This window comes from Silurus meridionalis, chromosome 27, assembly GCF_014805685.1.
Source record: "Silurus meridionalis isolate SWU-2019-XX chromosome 27, ASM1480568v1, whole genome shotgun sequence".
In the NCBI taxonomy this organism is placed as follows: Eukaryota; Metazoa; Chordata; class Actinopteri; order Siluriformes; family Siluridae; genus Silurus; species Silurus meridionalis.
Genome location: NC_060910.1, coordinates 4,349,122 through 4,372,347, shown reverse-complemented (window position 1 = coordinate 4,372,347; position 23,226 = coordinate 4,349,122). Strand labels below are relative to the sequence as shown.

General features: G+C 38.7%; 1 protein-coding gene across 1 annotated transcript in view; it reads left to right on the top strand.

The window, feature by feature from the left end:
- The window catches only part of nos1 (nitric oxide synthase 1 (neuronal)), a 54,494-nt gene that overhangs the window by 1,095 nt on the left and 30,173 nt on the right, over positions 1 to 23,226 (top strand). Inside the window, exons 2-9 of the mRNA XM_046842102.1 lie at positions 390 to 1,093; positions 5,267 to 5,393; positions 13,242 to 13,379; positions 16,692 to 16,834; positions 16,918 to 17,080; positions 17,226 to 17,317; positions 19,510 to 19,651; positions 20,141 to 20,280. Of these exons, the coding sequence (XP_046698058.1) occupies positions 420 to 1,093; positions 5,267 to 5,393; positions 13,242 to 13,379; positions 16,692 to 16,834; positions 16,918 to 17,080; positions 17,226 to 17,317; positions 19,510 to 19,651; positions 20,141 to 20,280 (1,619 nt within the window). The 5' untranslated portion in view covers positions 390 to 419. The remainder of the gene's footprint in view (positions 1 to 389; positions 1,094 to 5,266; positions 5,394 to 13,241; positions 13,380 to 16,691; positions 16,835 to 16,917; positions 17,081 to 17,225; positions 17,318 to 19,509; positions 19,652 to 20,140; positions 20,281 to 23,226) is intronic.

Sequence of the window (23,226 nt, the reverse complement as noted above, 5' to 3'; positions counted from 1 at the left end):
AGACTAATAAGTGTGTGAAAACCTGGAGCATGTGTTTCAAATTAGATTATTCTAGGTTGCTTATGTGTGGGATCAGAGTTAAAGTGTTACAGCATCTCCACTTATTGCTTCTGCTGATAAGCAGTGGCACGCAGTAGGACTTTTGGACTTGGTCAGGATTGCTCCAGATGTGCTCTGATGCAAAGCTCCAGCTCATAGTTTTTTCCATGAAAGACATTCCTGCTTCTTACAGATGTAAAAGAGATCTAGAACAATTCTCAGTCCCTAAAGTGTGTTCCTTGTGCTTCCTTGAATTTTCAACTTGTCCTCTGTGAATCAGATGCTTGAAGAGATGTCAAACAGATGTGCATGAAATCTAATGTTTTTTGTGTAAATGTGCATGTTTGCAGATCGGTGTTACTGAACAGAGTGGCATCACCATGCAAGAGACTGAGGTGAGTGTGTGTGAGCTCCAGCCCAACATCATTTCTGTGCGCCTGTTCAAGCGCAGAGTGGGTGGTCTGGGATTCCTGGTGAAGCAACGCGTGTGCAACCCCCCTGTCATCATCTCGGATCTAATCCGGGGTGGCGCTGCTGAGGAGTGCGGCCTGGTCCAGGTGGGTGATATCGTACTCGCAGTCAACAACAAGCCACTGGTGGACATGAGCTACGAGCGCGCACTGGAGATGCTCAAAAACGTCTCACCCGAGAGCCATGCCGTCCTCATCCTGCGTGGCCCAGAGGGCTTCAGTACGCACCTGGAGACCACGCTGAGCGGAGACGGACGGCCACGGACAGTGCGGATCACCAAGCCGGTGTCAGCCCGGTCGTGTCAGCGCTGCACACCCAAGGAGCTGAGGGCCATCGAGAACTTGGCGTCATCGAGCTCCACTTCTTCCTCTTCCAACGCCTCGTCTACTGCACGTAAGGAGGCCAAAGGTTTGATCCCTCTGAGCGGGCCGGACCCGTTGCTTAACGGTGTGGAGGAAAGCAACGAGCTGCTGAAGGAGATTGAGCCCGTGTTGAAGCTGATCAAGAATAACAGCAAGAGAGATGTGAATGGAGAGGGACAGAGGGGTGTGGAGAAGAGGGATGCTGAAGTTCAGGTGGAAAGGTAAGAGGAGGCGAGATGAAGAATCAGAACACAAGCATATACTTATCACTCACTAGTTATTAATCATCAACTATTTACAATATTATTTAACCAGAGGAAAAAAAATACTTTTCATCTTCACCACCACCACAAGCAACAGCAATCAAAAATATTTAATAAAAACATATTTTTTATATTTTTAGTCCAAAATTCAGTTTTTGATAAAAACACACACACACACACACACACACACACACACACACACACACACACACACACAAAAATTATATATATATTTGTGTGTGTACAGTATGTGGATTTGGGTTAGAAATGTAATGAGGGAAAAGTAAAAAACACACTTGCGGATAGAAAGATCTCGAGAAAGGTGGAGGAAAGAAAAAAGAAAGAGAGGAAGAGTAAGGGTGAGTGAGAGAATGAGGAAGAGGGTTGAAAAGATACAGGTGGAGTAGTTAGTAATAAATGTATGTTTGTACTGTGTGTGTGTGTGTGTGTGTGTGTGTGTGTGTGTGTGTGTGTGTAATATAAAGAGAGAGAGAGAGAGAGAGAGTAATGTATAGCTACTGTGTGTGGTGTGTGTGTGTGTGTGTGTGTGTGTGTGTGTGTGTGTGTGTGTGTGTGTTTAAAAGATTCACTTAAAAACACCACCTAATGCACATCGTTTCTAAACTACTCTGAACTTTAAACCCTTTTAGTTTTCTTTCTTTGGACATTAAGCATCTTAGGTAAAAAATTGTTTGTAATATTCTGTAGTAATATTACATTTAATATTTTTAGGAGCTCCGTAGTTAAAAGAAATCCAGTGGTCTACATCTGCCCACAACTGCACCAAGTATATTGTTAATTATCAAACCCAGATGTTTCCATTAAGAGTCCGTTAATAATCATCTGTTCTCTTCTGTCCTCGTCATCATCGAATCCTTTTTCATGCTGAAAAACAAATCGTTTATAAACGAGTTAATGCAGCGGTTTGTTGGAAATCCGAGCAGACCGCAGCTATTTCCTCTTATTAGTTGATGATCTTATTAGTTTGTACCTAATCTGGATTAGTCAATTAGACTAATAGTTGGGGTCTGCTGATAGGAATCTGATTTACCTGCAAATCTGTAATCATTGCTTCTCCAGACCAGCTCACTGTCGTCCCCAGGGCGTGAGTCAGAGACTTCCTGGAGCTCGTTGTGGATAATACCGGGGAAATGGTGCTTCAGATAAAGTGTGCTTGGGGGAAAAATTGTTTATACTAATGTGTGTGTGTGTGTGTGTGTGTGTGTGTGTGTGTGTGTGTGCACCATATGTATAGTAGACCCACAGTAGATATTTGGTTTAACCAAATTATTCATATCCATGAATTTGAGGGTTTTGCCTTTAGGCAGAAGATTAGAGATGAACAAATGCACCAAGTGAAGGAGTAGTACTGATCTATAAGCACAAATGTCTCTGAATGTATTCTATATAATATTATACATTTTTTTTAAAACCATTTATTGAGCATTGTGGATATAAAATGCAAAAAAAATGCGTTTAGAAGCAATTGAAACTGGTTTTGCTGTAGGTTTAAACAGTTCAGGTGATTTCTCCTGATTTTGTTTGTGGGGCTAAAAATGCACCACGCTCGAAAAGTGACGCACGTGTAAATCGTTTGCGTATTCGGCTCTGGAATGTTATGCTCTTCGATTAAACCATGCGTGAGGAGGTCCTGTGCATCCTTTTTTGGGTTTCTTTTTTCATGCCGCTGCAGAGGATCTCGGTTTCTGGTGTGTGAGTTTCATTAAGATTTCACACCGAGGTTATTTCTCTCTGCACCTGAGATCAGCGATGTGAGCGATATGCAGAATAAACTTTACTGAACTCTGCGAGCTTCTGGGAGCCTTATTCACAGTCAGTAATGAGAAAGAGACAGAGACAGAGAGAGAGAGAGAGAGAGAGAGAGAGAGAGAGAGAGAGAGAGAGAGAAGGAGATGAAAGGGTGTGTGGGGGAGTAAATGGAGGAGAGAGAATGCACAGGGTAGTAAGAAAGAGGGAGGAAAGAGGGTGACAGATAGAGGAAGTGACAAAGTGTGTAAGTGGTAGACAGTTATGGAAAGAGAGAGAAAGAAAGGGGGAAGACAATGGAAGAGGAATAGAAAGGGGGAGGCAGGGGGGAAAAAAAGAGGTCGGAAAAACTAAGGATTTAGAGGGAGGTGGAGAATGGTTGATAGACAGGAAAAATACAGGCAATAAGAGAATGAGCAAGGTGTGTGTGTGTGTGTGTGTGTGTGTGTGTGTGTGTGTGTGTGTGTGATGAGAGAAAGAACGAGAGGTTGGAATGAGAGAGACGGGTGAAGAAGAGGCAAATAAATGTTCGCCCATCACACAACTCCCAAATGGACATCTCCTCCACGGCACACACATTTACTCACTGCTATCACACTCGCGGTGTATGTGTCACTACTGTTCCCATCATGCAGTGCAACCCTGGAAAGGAAAGTGTGAACAGTTTACAGCGCGAGTGTGTGTTTGTTTACTCGGTGACGTAGCGTATCTTGCGAGGCTCCTGTTTTCCTTTTGTTAAACCCTGCTATTATTCAGCTTATTGAGTTTAGATACAATCAAAATACGGCCAATAGTGTTAGGAGGTCTGACTTTGATCCAACCATATGTGGTTCTTCTCCAAACTGGTACCACAAACTTCAATCCACACGATTGTCTTTGGATGCAATAGCATGAACATTGTCCTTAATTTGAACTAGGAGACCCAAACCTGGTCCAGGATGACAATGTCCATGTGCACGAAGCCAACTCAATGAAAATATGCGTTAGAGCTCTGATCTCAACCCTATTGGGATGAATTAGAACACTGACTGCACCTCAGGCCTCCTCACCTACATCAGTAACTGACTTTAACACCCTTGTGACTGAATAAATCTCTAAAATCTAGTGAAAAATCTTCCCAGAAGAGTAGAAGATATTATAACAGCAAATGGGGATTAAATGTGGAATAGGATGCTCAAAAAGCCAATCATATTCTCAGGTGTCCACAGATGTTTGTGTGCAAATAAATAAAAAAAATATATATATATTAGGACAAAATTATGACATAATAAAAAAAGATCTGTGTGTTTGGTTTCTAATGTGTTCCTTTAATGCATAAGCCATAGATAAATATCTTTATTAATAGTTTTGTGGTTTAATGCTTTATTCTGATTGGTCAGAAGGTTTTGGTTGAGTTTCTATAACAGCAGTTGTGAGTTACAGTTTATATTAATGTTCCCCATAAATGGACAAAGTAATGTGTGATTTCTTAATATGGTGACTTATTTGATTGCCTTAACATAAAGTTGTTTTTAGACCCAGAAAAGTCTCCAGGACAGTTTCCTTATTGCCTTAGAGAGAGAGAGAGAGAGGGAGGGAGGAAGAGAGAGAGAAAGAGCACTGGCCTGTTTGAAGAACACTGTCATTTCACAACATTAAATGCAACTATAAACGGATAAAAACGAGGGGTCATTATTTAATAAGAGCAATAAAACACTTCCGGCTTTGCTGTCGCTGTAATATAATTAATTCGTCTTCGTTTCTAGAGTTCATGCATAGAGTCTGAGCAAAACAAGCTTTCTTTTTTTTTTAAATTTGGAAATTATTTTAATCTGTTAACTGTATATGAATATTAAAATGTATTTGAAAATAAAATATATTTTGATTGGTATAAAGAAAAAGTGTCTAGACAATGTACACTATTGTTCCTTATTTATTTATTTATTTATTTATTTATTTATTTATTTATTTTGGGTGCCTCAAATAATTGTTTAACAGAAACTAAAGATCAATGTAGAAATAGGTATACTTTTATTTTCTTTCCCCCAAAATATTGTAACATGGGTTGGTGCAAAGTACCTTCATTTTTTCCAATTTAATTTGTAAAACCCTGTAAATTGTCTTATTTAGTAAGGTTTAAATAAAAAAATTAAGGAGAGAAAAAGAAGAAATGATGAATTTATTTGTGGTCCGTGTTCGACAAAGTAAAACCGATGTCCATTAGCTTGTAGTAAAAGTAAAATCGGATGTAGCTATCGAGCTTGATCGCTTGTTAATGTTATAAACGTGAATGAAAAAGAGAGAAATGTGTGTATGTATGTATGGAGATTTTATGTGTAGGCGTGCTTATTGCTAAACACTAATGACACGTGTTTCCACTTCCAGAGACCTTGGAGTGGGAATAAACAGCAATACCCAGCTGGCCTCCGATAACGACAGGGTGTTTGATGACCTCTGGAGGAAGGACAACATGCCCACCGTGCTTAACAACCCGTACTCTGAAAGCGACACGGTAGAGTTTTTTGCTTTTTTTTCTCTAATGGGTGGTGCGTTGGAAGATTAATTGAAAGGACAGTAAACTTTAGCTCACTGCATGCTTTTAATACCAGCTCATTTCTATGCTTAAATCTGTACACTAAGTACCAAATTTGCTGATCATATGTGCATTATAGTGTTTCCTTCAGAACGTTGGCAATGATGTCTGATTCATTCTGTTTCGAGAATGTTATTCTTGAGGTTGATTTTGTGGAAGCAGTTATTTGTTTAGCATTTCAGTAAGGATTCTCCAGTGTGAGCACTTCTTTAGAGCAGGAGCTGTAAATATAAAATACTAGAACTTTGTTACTTTGGTATCAGGACAAGTGAAGAACAAGCAGAAGTTTATAGCTACTATGTAGAATAGACACTGACTACATCAGGCATAACTTCATGAGCACTGATGGGTGAAGTAAATAACTCTTCATCATTGCACCTGCTAGTGAGTGAACATTTTGTCTTCAATTTTGATGTGTTTGAAGCAGGAAAAATGGGCGAGCGTAAGGATTTGAGTGAGTTTGCAAAGGCCAAATTGTGATGTTTAGACGACTGGGTCAGAGCATCTCCAAAACTGCAGCTCTTGTGGGATAGCCCTTGTCTACAGTGGTTGCGAAAGTTGTGACTGGTTGTAAACGAAGGCTGGCCTGTGTGGTCCGATACAACAGACGAGGTCGTGTAGCTCCAATAGCTGAAGAAGTTAATGCTGGTAATGCTCAAAGGGACTGTCAGAACTGTTTTGGCAGCAAAAGTAAAAAAATATGAGGCGTCAGAGCTGAAGATGTGGAGGTTTTCGTTGGAAGTGACGAGGATGGACAGGATTAGAAATGAGTTTATTAGAGGAACAGTGCATGTTGGACGTTTTGGGGACAAGGTGAGAGAGGCCCAATTGAGATGGTTTGGACATGTGCAGAGGAGGGACATGGGGTATATCAGTAGGAGAATGCTGAGGATGGAGCCACCAGGAAGGAGGAAAAGAGGAAGACCAAGGAGGAGGTTTATGGATGTGGTGAGGGAAGACATGCAGGTAGTTGTTTTGAAAGAGGCAGATGTAGAGGACAGGGGGGTATGGAGATGGATGATCTGCTGTGGCAACCCCTAATGGGAGAAGCCGAAAGATGATGATATACAGTATATAAAGAAGTGTCCATAATTCCTAAAATTTGCCAGAATTTTAATCCCTTCGTAAAGGTTTTTGTGAGCTGTGTAGAAATTACGACAATCAGAGACAGAGAACACGTCCAGAGAAGTTGTATATTCTCTTTTGGATGTTTACATAGTAGGCTATGTCGCTAGCTTGCTAACAAGCAACTAACTTGTCCATTTTGGTGTTGTTTTTGTTGCTTTCTTTATTTTGCCTGTGGACATGTAGAGTAGATTCTCAAGCTGTGGAATGAAATGGTGACAATACCCTAAAACTTCCATACCCTTATGTACATTTCTCTTAACTATTCTATTGTTGATGCACATTATTTAAACATAATCATTTTGATAAATTAGTCTGAAGTGATTCATGTATACATGAAAACGCATTTCCTGAGCAGCTATATCTTCATATTAGTTGACTAGCATTACGTATTTATAACTGACTTGCCATTTTTGTTGGGTTTTTTTCAGTCATACTTCATTTGTTTCAACAAAATATTAGATTATAATACAATGAAATGTTCCTTTGACTGAACATGCTGAGAAATCTTTCTTTACCTTCTGAATAATTGTGAATCAATATTGACCAGCTAATCACCACTCTAATTCTACTCATTGTTGCGCAGTGAAGTGTGTGATTAGGCGTTTTGTTTGTCTCCGGTGTGTGTGTGTGTAATTTTGTGAAAGAATGTGTGTGGTTTTGACCTGAGGCATAGTGTCACCGAGGTGTACAGGGAAACGGGACAGGCAGAGGGCATGGTGTTCACCCTGCAGCCCAACACATGCCACTAGTGACGTGTTCGCTCGCTGAATACAAACCGGATGAAGGGACACGATCCAAGAAAAGAGATAAATGAAAGAGTGCAGCTGTGTGGTCACATAGGGGTTGAGAGGGAGCGAGTCATTCTGTCATTTGCTGGAGTAATACACAGCTTCTGGGTGATTAACCCCTTTGGTTGCTTGACAGCTGATAAGTGTATGGGTCAGAGTTGGAGCAGAGAGGTGGTGGTGGTGGGGAGTTTTCATGGTATCCTTCAAAATGATTTCTTTTCCAAACCTGCTTTTTTTTGCTGAACATTTTTTCCCACATCATTTCCACTTTAATTCAGAGAATTAAAAAAAGAACAGGAAGTATTATAGTTTCTGCATGTTCTGCATGTTCATCTACACTCCAATCGTCATTTTAAGAAGAACACTCATTTGTCCAGTTATGCAGAATGCATATAATCATGCAGGTAGAGATCTGTTTAATGTTTACACCAAACCTCAAAATTGAGAACTTGATCTCAGTTACTTGTGGTTTTTGGAGTACAGTGGAACCTCGGAGCTAGCGGCCTCAGCGCTCGCGACCTCGCATGCTTGCGACTTTCATTCCGACTGGCGACTCTCATTCAGATCGGCTCGTGAGCAACCGCGAGCTGCTCAAAACGCTAGTTTTAACATTTCTAATCCAGGTTTCTCATTAAAATTGTCTAAAAAATGCTTTAAAACTATTTTTATGTATTATACTGTACTTCTCTACTGCATACTTTACTGTACCTGTACTTTATTTTTTTTAATTAAGCATTGTAATTGATGTTAATTTACATAAAGTATTGTTAAAATAGTCTAATAATTAAGTGTTATGGAGTGAAATAGTGTTATTTACTCATTTAAATCTATTTCGTATAGTGTTCTTTGGGTTTTTACTGGGTTGGAAGGGGCGTATCAAAAGGTCGCGAAAATTCAGAACTCGCGACTGGTCTTGGTCCCTAACCCTCGCGAGCTCCGAGGTTCCACTGTATGCTGGTTTGAGTATTATTTTTACAAATTGCATTTTTTTGGTAAGAAAAACAAAAAACCTCCAGTTTTGCAAGCAGAAACATGAGTAAACAGACTGGTTTGAGTAACAGAAAGGATATACAGTAGCACCTCAGATAATCACTCTGTACAACTGTGGTGAGCAGAAAAGCACCTAAAAAAAAACATAACACAAGACAATGAGGTGGGCCAGGTATATGAGCAGATCATCTCATCAGGTTCTACTCCTGTCAAATATAAACATGATTTCGAAACTCCAGGTAAAAAAATTATAGTATAGTATGACGTATTTGGCTATTGTTTTTATATTGAAATCCTAGATAATGAAATCATTTCAGACATTCAAGAATATTAAGCAGTGCCAAATTCTGCAGCGTTCAGAAGCACAAAGTCTTTTGTCTGTAAGTCCTGTTTCTATAGAAACCTTGTACTACATTTGTGCTCTAGATTTATTAATGACTAATAAATACATTGTAGTAACTCCTGTTTAGTGTTCATGTATTTATACCACAACACTGCTGAAGGCTTGATTCCTGTCAGAAGGTGTTGACCACTTTGACTATTTGATCTCTGCTGCTTGCTTTAAATTTTTTAACAGTGTTTTAACAGTGATAGTAAAGATGAGTAGAACACAAAAAGAGAGGGAAGAAGCTAAACGACTGTTGTATCTCATAAAAGATAAGAGAACATCTTGCAGATTTCCACAACATCGAATGCAACCGTATATGGATAAAAGCTGCAACTTTAATAACATATTGTTTGCCGTTTCAATGTTGTTGTTTCCTTGTAACGACACACCCCGTCATGCTTGTTCTGTAAAAGACCAGTTGGATGATCAAAATTATTGGCACCCTTTGAGAGGACCATCAAGAATGGTTGCGTGTGCAGTGAAAGGTCGATTTGACGCTCATCTAAGCAATCCTTCTTTCCCGGTTCCTGTCTGAGAGTTTAGGACTTGCTAGTTTTATAAAACAATATATATAAAATGTGTTTTTTTGCGCACAACTTGTTTGTTTTTGTTTCCGTAAATAGTCACCATGTTAACCACATCTCAACTTGCTAAGCCAAGCGAGCGTCTATATCTGACGTCTGTAAACAGCAATTCCCATTCATTTTTTCGCAGCATTTTAGCAATCAAAAGATAATGAACATTACCGGTGAATAGGTCTAATAGATTGCGTCAAACGCCAGCTGCCCGTCCGGTAGTTTAATGGGGCCGCATGCAATAGCGGTGTATTTCTCATATTTCTATTTTTTTTTTTTCATATTTTTGTTCACCAAAAGCTGAATCCTGCATAATTTTCTGACTAATAAGGAGCACTCATGCAGTGGAAGTGCTCCATGAACTCGGAACCGAGGTGCTATGAAGTCTCTAAAGCGCTGCATGTGGAAAAATAATTACAACATAGTGTTCCCAACACAGCGACCGGTTAACGCAATCCTTATTTTGCTCACTGAAAAGCTATGAAATGACATCCACGGAGCTGTAAATAGCTCAAGACCTGCTTTTTCTGGAGCAAAAGTTCTCAAATTGTGTACATCTTAAAGAATGCTTCCCGAAATCCACATACCTACAATGATCCCGATCAGCTTTCCTCAACCTAAATGCCATGAAACGACATGTTCTGATTCTTCTGAATTGCTTGGCCTCTTTATTTTGCTACATCCAGGAAGGTAGCATTCACAGAGAAGCTTGATTTGTTTTACTGTAGTTTTACCTTGAATAAAAATGTGCATGTAATGCCACTGTTAATTAATCCTTCAGTGGGTCTTTTGATGCAGATACACCCAAGAAGTTCAAGTGAAGGAAAAAAAAATCAAGAAGTTATAATAATGCAGTTAAGTGTAAATTAAATCCTAAAATGAAAGTCAAATAGTGCTTGATATCAACATCCATACACAGGCGATAGATGACATTTTTCCACTACTAATAATGATAAAATTGACTTTTATTAATGCATGTCATCTTCTCCTAAGGCCATTTCTTGGTTCTCAGGTTTCCTTCTTTTACCCATTGGATTGGTCGTTACATTTTTACTATTTCTGAATATATGAACTGGTATTCCATTCAAGGTGTATTCCTGCATGACACATATTGGTACTGGGATAGGCTCCAAATCCACCTTTGCCCTGACCAGGATCAAGCTTATTGACCAGGCTTTGATTTGGATTTTAAATATTGGATAGATTTGAACTCCTTTCAAATTCCAGACTTCATACAACATTATTATTACAATTTTTGCATTGAGTGTTCTTCAGTCATTGGATTTTGAAGATAAAGAAAAAAAGCTATGCAGGGAACTCACGAGTGAAAGGTGGTTACACCCTGAGCCACTTCCACACATAAACAGTCATAGTGTAATCTCTATACTGTTCATCCAAATGTTTTTGTTTTGTAAAAATGATTCTGGATAAATGATTGAATCCTTTTAAAAATCTCTCCAAGGCAGAGCTAGAAATAGAAACAGACCCGCAAAAAAAGGTCTATCAACTGGAACTGATGAAACCGTAAGCTCAGCGATTCTGGGAAAATGACCTTGGAATGAATTATCATATGGAATAGTAAAGACTTGATGTTTATGGAAATTTGTGAGAAGCTGTTAGACAACACATTTTTCATAATGTAGACACAGTCTGAATAGAGGTTTTGTACTTTTCTGTCTACTCTAAAAAGAGTAGATTTGTATTGTTCGAGACCTCTGCTAAGAGCAAGAACAACAATTAAAACACTGGCAAAGCTTTACTTTTATCCTACACCACATCCACTCTCTTTGAATTTTTGGACTCCCTTAAATTGCATTTTTTATAGAACATGTTCTATGTTTGGGTAAAATGAAGACCCTACCCTTTTTTGGAGAAAGATCAATGAGCACAGCTCTTACTGTTCGCCCGTATTTATACCCCATATCTGCAAAAAGTGTTTTGAGACATAATCATAGTATTGCTCTTCAGTGCTGAAATGCTCGGCTCTGTAAGAATCCGATCCATTCATGAAAGGATCAATTGCCAGTAAAGAGGAGAACAGATGCCAATGGGCGTTGATTGAAATTTTCATTCATGTCCATAGAAAATGACTCAATTCCACCCTTCCTTGAGGTGCCTGCATAATGAAAAATAGCCACTGTCTGAAATGATGGACACATTGTGAGGGCAGTTAGATTGATTTCCTTTTTTCTGTAAAGTTAAGTGCTCCATATTTACTGATCCAAGAACAATTTGCGCACAGCTTTTGAAGAGAAAGTCAGTATCGGCGTTCCTGCGTGAAAGTCTGAGGCTCGATTACAAGATGCTTAATTGTCTTGCCTGGTTTTGCTGATTTTACAGTTAGAACAGGAAGCAGAATAATGACTCCATGTTATAGGACTGAAATATTGTGAATTTAAAGTTCATCTTAAACATGAGCATGAGTTCTTATTGTAATGAATAGTTTGAATAGTATAACAATGTTAATATTTCCTGGTTAATCATTTTTTTCTAAAAAATCAATGAGTAAAAAATATATATATTGAATGAGAGAACATGGGTTTTCTACATGCAATATATATGGACACAAGTATGGACTTTTCCAGCCCCAGGCTGTTATCAAAACATTGGAGGCACACAATTGTATAGGATGCCTTTGGATTTGGTGGCATGAAATTTTTCCTTCACTTGAACTAGGAGACCCAAACCTGTTTCAGAAGAAAAAAACATAAAGTGCACAAAGCCCGCTCCATGAAGATCTACATTATTTGGAACGGAAGATTTGGAGCTGCCTGCTATAAAGCTTTGGCCTCAACCCTATTAAAACATTTGGGATAAATTGGAATTCTGACTGCACCCTAGTCCTTATTACCTCACCTACATTAGTACCTGACTTTACAAATGTGGGTGAATGAGCACAAATCTCAACAAGCACCCTCCAAAAATTTGGATTTACATCTTCCCAGAAAGGTGGAGGTTATTATAACAGTAAATGGGGATATGTAATGGGATATTCAAAAACCAAATACAGTGGTCCCCCGATTATCGAACTTAATTCGTCCCTTGAAACCATTCGAAATCCGATATGTTCGAAAACTGGACTTAATCATCCCATAAGAAATAATGGAAAACCAATTAATCCATTCCCGAACTCCACCAATACCCAATATCTAATTTTTTTTTCCTGTTTTTAGCGAATCAATAGTCAGGAATCCCCCTGCCACGCCCCCTACGGTGGCTGTCATGGTGCTTCAGGGAATGCCCTGTTCCTTGCTCATGCGTGCCCCGCCCACATTGAGCTCATTGCAATCGGGCTTCCTCCGTAAAGCACCGTGGATATTATTTATGGACTGCCTTTTGCCGGATTATCCCGATCTCTGCGGGTATTTTGTGTTGGCTCGGTGAAAGTATAAATTAACAACTTTACAAGAGTAAGAAACAAAATTATTACTGTACTTACCGCTTAATATCACTAATATTGTTCACAAACAGAAGTTGCGATAGATGCTTACTCAGCGATGGTTGAAGCGGAAGCAGTTTCTTCCCCTCGCGCTTTTCGTTTGGAAAACCGTTCGCTAACCGGAATGTTCGATAGCCGAGCCGTTCGATAACCGGGGGACCACTGTATCAATCTTATATTCGGGTGTCCATTTGTCCAAATAATGTGTGTACTTATTCAATTAAATTTTTTTTTCTATTGTAAATTTTAAATAAAACAAAACAAGTAAATATATTTTTAGATGTTGTATGGATTATATGATTCTCCTTTGCTTACTTTTTTGTTTTTGTCTTTTTTTTTAAATGCTAATTCTTAATGATATGCATCTATTTATATCCAAAGGAAATGGACCATCACCTCTATCATCAATCCAGCTATTACATAAATAAGTTTGTCCTCGTTTTGTTTGTTCCTCCACAGCCATTATCTCATGGGAGTGTGTCTCCGGTTAAAACCCATCAAAATGGGAGTCCAACGAAATGCCCGAGGTTCATGAAGGTGAAGAATTGGGAGAGTGGGCTGGTGTACAATGACACGCTCCATCACGGCTGCAGCCAGGTAGGACTGCAACCCAACACACTTCAACACTCATTACCGCTCATGTTTATGGACAGATATTGACCTGAAAGTTCCTGAATAATACATTAAAACATTTTTATTCCACTTTTCAAGTAAAGGAAATTTTTTGTTTGAATATTTATTTATTTTTTTATTTACAAATATCAATTTTATAATAAGAAAATATTATAAAATAGATTTAGAATGAATAGGTAATCGATTCGATTTAATTAATTAATTAATTAAATCGAATCGATTTCCCATTCATTCTAATTCCAAATCACACGTGAGGTTGATTTTAGCAGTACATCTTGCTGTCTCTCTACTTTCCATACGTCAACTCGAAGTTCAAATTTAGATTCGGTTCTTTGTGGAGACATGAGTTAGTGTTTGGAAATAAGCAGGAGGACCCTCACGAACATCTTTACGTCCTTCAGTTTCCTCTAACCAAGTGGAAGAGAGGGACGTTAGGTTCTACACGCTTTCATGAGAGTTTGCTGTTGCATGCTAATCAACGTTAATTACAGATCACGTGATTTATAATATATCACACAGATTTTTTTTTTTTGGGTTGCTCCACAGAAAGAGACAGCTGCATGGCTGAATTCATGGTGCCTCGGGGCTAGCGGATGTGCAGAGGCAAATCTTTGTTTTATTTTTAACACTCTGACGCTACGAGCTATTTATCTATCAATCAATCGGTGGTCCTGACTACAGGAGAGATTCAGCCATCTTGCTTTGCTTTCTGATGTTTACTTTTGGTTTAGACTCCACCTTCACAATTTGTTCTCACTGTTCTTGCTCTGGGGTGAAATCTTGGCCAAGCTCTTTCAGATGGCACGAAGGGTCATTGGGCTGAGGCTCTTTACACTTCACCAGACTTGGGTGGGTGGTTGAGGCAACTGCACCTGTTTTAGCAGCGCAAGCCGGCGCCGGGCGGTCATTAAATTTCTGCTTGGCCTCAACCATAGTGACCGCATTAATGGCTACCCAAAGTGACTGTGCGCTTCAACTTTAATCTTATTACACTGACCATATGAGCTTGCTCAAGGCAAGGACCAAGCTGTCTTTTGCTCTCTATATGCACCCCACTCCCCCTGTATTTCTTTTATAATTTCTGATGTCTTACATTCACATGCCTTGATGCAATTGAACAAACTTATCTAAGTTTAACGGAGACATAACAGGCTACATTAAATGCAGACTTGATTCTGTGTTTGGGTTATTTTATGTTTTGGGAAGGTAATCAACTGAAGACTGGACAATGGAGTTTTCTTTTAATGGACCTGAAATACTTGGTGGAGGTTGGACTGCATCAAGGATCAGCTCTGAGCCCTTTTCTGTTTGCAGTGGTGATGGACAGGTTGATGGACGAGGTCAGGAGTCTCCATGGACTGATGTTTGCAGATGATATTGTAATTTCTGGTGATAGTAGGGAGCAGGTTGAGAAGAGCCTAGAGAGGACGAGGTAAGCGCTGGAGAGGAGTTCAGGTACCTGTGGTCAACAGTGCAAAGTACTTTAGAGTGTGTTATAGAAGTGAAGAAAAGAGTGCAGGCAGGGTGTAGTGGGTGGAGAAGAGTGGCAGGAGTGATTTGTGATAGAAGGTTATCTGCAAGAGTAAAAAGGAAAGTTTATAGGACTGTGGTGAGACCTGAGATGTTGTATGGTTTAGAGACAGTGGCGTTGAGTAAAAGACAGGAGGTGGAGCTGGAGGTAGCAGAGCTGAAGATGTTAAGGTTTTCGTTGGAGTGATGACGATGGACAGGATTAGAAATGAGTTTATTAAAGGGACACGCATGTAGGATGTTTTGGAGACAAGGTGAGGGAGGTGTGATTGAGATGGTTTAGACATGTGCAGAGGAGGGACATGGAGTATCAGTAGGAGAATGCTGAGGATGGAGCCACCAGAAAGAGGAAAAGAGGAAAGCCAAGGAGGAGGTTTATGGATGTGGTGGGGAAAGACATGCAGGTAGTTGGTTTAAAAGAGGCAGATGTAGAGGACAGGGGGATATGGAGACGCCCTAATATGAGAAGCCGAAAGAAGAAGAAGAATATTTTTATATAATCAGATTTATCACATCTCTTAATTTCTTTATCTTTTTATCTTCTTATTTATTGAGATTTATGTTTAAAAATGTCTTTCTAATAGAACCCTTTAAAGGTTTTAGGTAAAACCCTTTAACACAGGGCTTTTTTTATTTCTGAAAAGGTTCAAGGATACTACTTTAAATCGCTAGAAAGCCCCCTTGTGACCTTGAGTACGTTTTAAATTCAGACAATTTCCATTGAGAGTGGCTTATTTTCCCACTAAAAAAGGGGTCCTCAAGGACACTGCTTTTGATACTGTAGGGTTTCCATCTTCCTATCGAGATTCTACTTAAACCATTATTTGATATTATTTAAGCAAGTGTAAATAGTTGGTGTAAGTTACTATAGCAGTTTTTCTACCAAGATTATAAAACTTTTGAATCCTTTTTTTTTTTTAATGGTTGAACAACAGAAATCTCGAGGAATGATTATAGCATTTAAATGCGTAAAGGCCTTGCTCAAGAGACCAACAATGGTAGCTTGTAATCAGTAAACCAGAGTTTTAAGCCAGAGATTTGCAACACAAAGCCTACAGCATCTTGTATTCCCTGGTATTGTTACATCCATATACTAACCAGGCCACACTTTTTTGTTTGCAAGATTAGACAATTCTCAGAGTGTTACGGGCCTAAAATAGATTGTGCTCAATTTTGACAGTCAGGATGCTTTCTGTACATATAATTAGCATATAAGGGGAAGTATATGTTAGTTTTTACCCTCTACAGTTGCTAGTCATCATATGATCTGGTGACGCTTGCTGATCGGTGGGAACAAATTTGAAGGAAATATTCAATCTAGTACATCTAGAACAGCACTAGAATTTGAACCATCCAAGTTTCAAGTGGTCAAATTTATTGTAATATGTACAGATGTCGGAGACTGTTTGTATTATAAAATGCTTAATAAAGATTACAGGAAAACAACAGCAAACATTAAACAATATTAAACAGTAAAGAGAAGAGAAATAAGGAAAAAATAGTAATAATGAGGCCTAAGGAAGATATAATTATTTACAAGTGTGTGCAGAAAGTGTATGTATGTGTAAATATTCATTTTATAATTGACGTGTTAGCATGAGGTAGTTTTCATAAAAAAGATAGAACTGTAAAAGGAGAATGAATAAGATCAAAGGTTTAAACACAAACACCAAATCTACCCCATTTGCTATAGATATACTGTACGCCAAACTTTTTGTCATTTACCGGACCTTTTGTCAATTGCAGGTGCCAATTTGCAACGAAAGAGTGTGTATAGGCTCTGTCATGACGCCAAGCATGCGAAGTAAACCAGATGAAGTTCAAACCAAAGATGAGCTGCTACCACTGGCTACAGACTTCATCAATCAGTACTACACTTCGATAAAAAGGCAGGAGCATGCATCATTTCATGAGCAGTTAATGCTTGTTTTTTTCCGGCTCATTTTTGGCTCCATTCATGGTTGGCTTGCAGGTGTGGATCCAAAACACACGAGGACCGATTGGAGGAGGTGAAAAGGGAGATCGAATCGTCCGGGACATACCAGCTTAAAGACACTGAGCTAATCTACGGCGCCAAACACGCTTGGAGGAACGCGGCTCGCTGTGTAGGGAGGATCCAATGGTCCAAATTACAGGTAGAGACCTGAAGCTTTAGTTTCATTGCCGCTCTAACTATTTTATTTACTCTAGTGCGAGCCATCTGTATGCGCAAAAACAAACCCAGAATTACAGCAATTATGCAATGATTATGATGATAATAAGGGAGTTGTTTTCGACTAGGTGTTCGATGCTCGAGACTGCACAACAGCACATGGAATGTTTAATTATATCTGCAATCACATCAAATATGCCACTAACAAAGGCAACCTCAGGTAAGTGATGGAGCTACTTTTTTTTTTTTTGAGTGATAAGGGGGGGATTACTCATTTTTTCCTGAGTATGAAGAAACGTATTACTCATCTGTTGTTATTTCGATTATTCATTTTATTTCCCGCCTCCACTTTTCCTTTTGCTCTATTTTTTTTCTCCCCTTATCATTATCTATACACTTTCTCAGCTTTGCTTATCTACCTCTTTTCATCACCTTTCTCAAGAGCTCCCTGTGGGTGGCACCTGCCTCTACGGAGCCGAGTTCTATCTCTGCCTGACTACAAAGCTAATCATATATGACACCTACTCTGTGTTCAGCTTAATTAGTGTCTCGTTATGCATTGATCAGAGCCTGGAAGAGGGGAGCAATCAGAGGGTGGAGGGCTTGGTTGAAGCCAAGTCAAGAGGCAAGATAGACACAAAGAGATAGAGACGCAGTAGGAAAACCCTTTCATCCTTTTTCTCCTCGGAAAGTGTCTTATTTTTTGTTTTTTTCTGATCTCCGCTTACAAACATATGATTCCATCATTACATCATCAGGAACTGTCAGTCCAAACATCGGTGCTCTGTTTATCAGGAAATGTGCATGATTTTTCTAAAGCAGTATCATGGCCCAGATTTTTCCATTGCACTTTCTGTGACATTCATATGTCTTTGCTCTGTAAAATCGATTGTGTTTATTTTTGGACTTGCACGTGTCTCTTGATGCACAATACATGCCTGCAATCACGTTTTCCACGGCATCCTTTAGAACAGGGGTCCCCAAACTACGGCCCACCCCCACATTTGGAACGGCTCTCTGAGCAATGCCAGAGGCATTTTTTTTTTTTTTTTTTATGTAATTTTAAATAAATGTTTAACTCCCATCATATCTGTATTTGATAATAAACATTCATATATTATTAATACATAAAATCCATACCCATAGTTTTTCCGGCTTTCCGTCCGCTGTCATTATGAGAGCAGCCTCTAGGGGTGAATCACTGATGCCACGTGCTGTTTGTTTTGACACGTGAGCCTGCATGGAGCGTGCTATATTTAATGTATATATAAATTATATAAGCATATTTATTAATGAATATATTCATGTTTATTTCCTTTTTTATGATTCAGTAATGTTTATTTTTTATTATATAATTTTTTTTGTAATGAAGTTCAGTACTATTTTGCATGGTGTATGTATTTTTTATTATTTTATCTAGTATCCATTTAAAAAACAAACAGGTTCTTGGCAAGAACATTCCAAACTTGCTATCAGTAAAATCGACTGACCTCTAGTTATTAACATGCCCAAACACAACTGTTGGTCTGAGTCACACCAAACATATGCATAAGTAAATGTTTTGATTTAAATAGCAATGAATATGGAAAAATATCACTATGATAGTAATAATGCGTTTTAAATAGGCAATATATCTATTAAAAAGTCAGTTGTCTGGTTTGTTCAGTGCATAACAAAATAATAAACTAATTGAGCATTAGGGGGCATAATTCATTAATTAATAAACTTTTAAATCATAACACAATTTTCACAATAATACTGGTAGTCACTCTGTCCCATGTTATTGTCTTTTACCGACAGACCCGTCTTCTACATCAAAGAAAATAAATTATTCTTGTATCCTTTTTATTCTTTTATCCTTGTGCTCTGACTCTAGATCTTATGAGCACTGTGCATGAGAACATAGGAACACATTCTGGATGGCACACTGGTCTCTCATGGGCCATTAGGCACATACTGGGGTGAAATTAATGTAGCCAGACCAAGTACTTGGAAGTTTTTGGAAGGTGGGAGGAAAACAATAAATTTAAAGGGTTTAAACAGGTACATTGGGATACCATGCACGGACAGTAACTAGAAATCAGAACTAGTGACCCATGAACTGTGAGATGGCTTGCCATTAGCCCTTTAAAACGTTGAGTTGGATTGTACACAGAGATACCTGCAATCTTCCATGACCGATGTACTGCTTCATTTTCACTTTGTGAGAAGTGTAGCCAAAGTTCCCTCTAGAGTTCTGTGGTGAACTTTTTCAGGACCAGGATTTAAAATAATAGCATTTTTTTTTTTTTTACTCAAACTGAAATGTCCCTTTTTTTTTTTTAAATTCTCAGCTTGAAGCCAATGAGTGACATCAATCTTGCATCCTTGCGTTAACACCCTCATCTTCAGCTCTCCAATCTTATCCTCCAGGTCAGCTATCACCATTTTTCCTCAGAGGACAGATGGAAAACATGATTTCCGGGTATGGAATAGCCAACTGATCCGCTACGCTGGTTACAAGCAGCCTGATGGCTCTGTTCTGGGAGATCCTGCTTCCCTGGAGCTCACCGAGGTGAGACTTTAAATCGCAGTTTTCTGGAATCAAAATGATAATAGCGTTCACCCTCCTGGGATTCCTGAAAGAACGAGGTCTGTGATGTAGTATCTACTTAATAACGATGAAAAATACAAGCACCGTGGAGAGAAAAATGATTAAAACGCTATAACTCATTTGTCAGGAGAGACAGCATGTGTCCTCAAGCTTCCTGCTGAGGCCCTGATTATCTGGTGCGTCATGTTTGATAATTACGACAGGAAGAACTTGTGGATTTTCAAAAAAAATAAATAAATCAACATCCAGGTTATTTATGGAAAGTTGAAATATAAATATCTGTCCATGGCTCTGGTGAGAATTTATGAAGTCAATTCTTGGAGCGATCACCGACGCCTTCGCCCAAAACAAAAGCATCATTAAACGATCTATAAACTGTTTCTATATTAATCCCAGTTCTCTGGACCTAATATTTGTATGCATGTCTGGTCTTCTCTTGCCACACTGAAGATCTGTATACAGCAGGGATGGAAAGCACCCAAAGGCCGGTTTGACGTCTTGCCCCTTTTGCTTCAGGCAAATGGCAACGATCCGGAGTTGTTTGAGATCCCTGACGATCTCGTGCTGGAAATAAACATCACACACCCAAAGTAAGTAAGATGTTTAATAGGATATGCTAGCTATTGAAAGCACCTGGTTTTAAAAGAGGGTTTTGTTTTGCTTGTGGATTAAACATAATATAGAACAAGAAAAGATTTTGCAATGATAAATTTTATTCTGAAAGATTCTACCTTACTCGCTATATTCTGTCAGATGTACTTTTAAATTTGTCCATTCTTTCACAGCTGTTCCGCATTCTGTATTAGATTTATGTATAAAGACCTCTGTTTTCTTCTTGTCTCCATGAACTATTGTATTCAGATGTCTGCACTTGTTTATTAGTTTGATCCTTGGATTTCACATTTTGTTTTGATTTCTTGTTTTCATCTCATAGTCCATTATATATTTTTGTTAATTGCCTGAACTATGACTCATATCCCTCTTTAGATTACATTTAGAGATAAATAAACTTTCTTTTTATGCACTTGCATCCCATAGCTCTACTTTACATAACAGTATCCTTACTGGCCATCGGATTTGGACCTAGCAAATCAGAGACAGATTCTGTATAAACTGAATGATTTTAGCTAGGTACATACGTTGAGCTAGGTAGCGTCACACATCCGTAGGCATGTAGCAATTCGTATATTGTTATGGAGTGTTATTTGACATTTGTCTAACTACAGATACATTTCTAGCAATCTGGTAGTTCAAATATGGCTGTTAGTACCTCTTACAAATGCAACAGAGATTTGCTTGTTTTATTGCTCACTGTTTGATCCACCATGTTAGTCGTAAACTTTATAGACCTTCATAGGGCATATGAACAAACTTATGGGGTCCGCAATTTCTTTTAAGAGTTTGTGGGTAGAAAAGGTTTCAGAACTTCTTTAAAACTGGGCCTTTATATACGTCACTGTTGTACACAGACATTATTTACCATATTCCGTCTCATTTAAGCCTGTACCCAAACGATGAATCTGTGAATGCAGAGCTGTGAATCTAAGAGGCTGGCAGAGTATTAGCATCACGGGAGTCCTGCTGAGAACAAGTGGCCTGCATGCGTAAGTCAGGGACACAGGCCAAGGCAGCATAAAACTGGCCCTTCCCCCAGATTCGCGATCGGAGACGGTGCCAGTTTGTCAGCCTCCACGGGCACTGATGATGCCTCAGACAAGCTGAGAGAAGCACAACCTGTGCTACTTACATGCAGTTTCAAAAGTGTGCCGTTTTAAAGGGTTCGATGTTAAAACAACATAAATGGAGTAATTATGACACATTTACAGGAAAAAAAAAAATACATACAGATGGTAATCGAGTTACAATGGTTTGACTTATGATTTTTCAATCGTACGATGACGATAGCGATACGACAAAACAGTCATCCCACGATAATTCGCGGTTCGGAACTCGGGGCTTGAAAAAAATGTGCGGGTTCTCATTTGGAACCCAACTATTATACCACATCAAAAGACGTCCTATACAGTTGTGTACCTCCAGGTTTGGGTAACAGTTCAGAGAAGAACCACATATGCTAGATGTCCCAATACGTTTGTCCATATAGTGTTTATTCTAGACTCATCATGATACTATTGATTTAATGTGTGACACACAACAGGTGAACACAACAGGGCAACAAATTAATGATTCCCAAAGACTGAGACAGGCCTAAAAAAACAAACAGGATTAAGTGTTGTCAATTTCCTGGAAAAATGAAATGCAGTCATAACAAAATATACCAAATGTCTCTGATTGGTAATGTTTATTATAAATATACATATAAGCACAGGATGTACATAATCCATACTGTAAGCCACCTAGGCATGCAACCATAAGTTTTAATGTAGGTCGAGCCATAATTGGGTTTGAATAGAGTTTTCTGAATAATAGGCAAAGTTATGTTGTGATGTCTATGTCACAACTGAAAAAGTTTAGTCATTTGAGATTGTAGCTATAGAAATATTAAAATAATATTTCTGGAATTTATTAACACAATAAACTGTACTTTTTGTTTATTTCTAACATAGGAGCCAGGGCTGATTTTTGTTTTTGGGTTGTAGTTTTAGTAACTCTTTATCTCCTTTTCCAGAGTATTAACTAATCTGTGAATCAAAGACTACTAGGGTTGTACCACATGTAGATATGTAATAAGTAGAGTAAGGACACAAGTGTGTGAGAATATTCCCAGTGGTGACTGTCAGCTGTGAAGATGTATGTGCAATAAGAGTTCAGCAAGATCATTGATATCGCAAGTTACAGTAAATCCCAGAATTGGAAACATTCGAGTTCACAGACCTTCATAGATCTTGGGGAAGTAGCTGAAAGTCTGAACAGTTCTACAGTAGTACAGCGCTCAGTCAAAGCCCAGGATGTCCTTAAACAAAAATAAAAAAATAAAAAAATAAAAATAATTAGGATCGGGCCAAGGCAATCAGATGGTAGACGTAGCTCAATTCTACAGAACAAACACAAGCTCATGGATCATGTGGAGTCTGCTGTGCCGATGAACCCAAAACATATTTTAATTAAAAAAAATGTATTTCATTTACAGTTTTTGTGGGGTTTTTTTTTGTTACATTGTATTTTTGTGTTAAAAGTGTTTACATGTGAATTTGTTAGATTTATGAACAAACAAACATTTGCTGCTAAATGCCGCTAATGTAAACAGACGTACGAATGTGCTTTCGGAAAGGAAATCGTTCGTGAGTCGTAACTGTATACAGAAAAAGAAAACTAATAAAGCAAACACAGTCGGGCAACAAGGCAGGGCCGGAGATAGAGGGCAAACACAAAGGGCATGATTGCACAATCATTGCCAAGGAATTTGTAGAGCACATGAGGAAACTGACAGCTGGAGGAAAGTGGCTTTTTATTTGTCACATGTACTTTACAGCAAAGTGAATTCTTTGCATATCCAAGCAATGTTAGGAAACTGAGGTCAAAGGGTAGGGTCAGACATGATACAACGCCCCTGGAGTACAGAGGGTCTAAAGGCC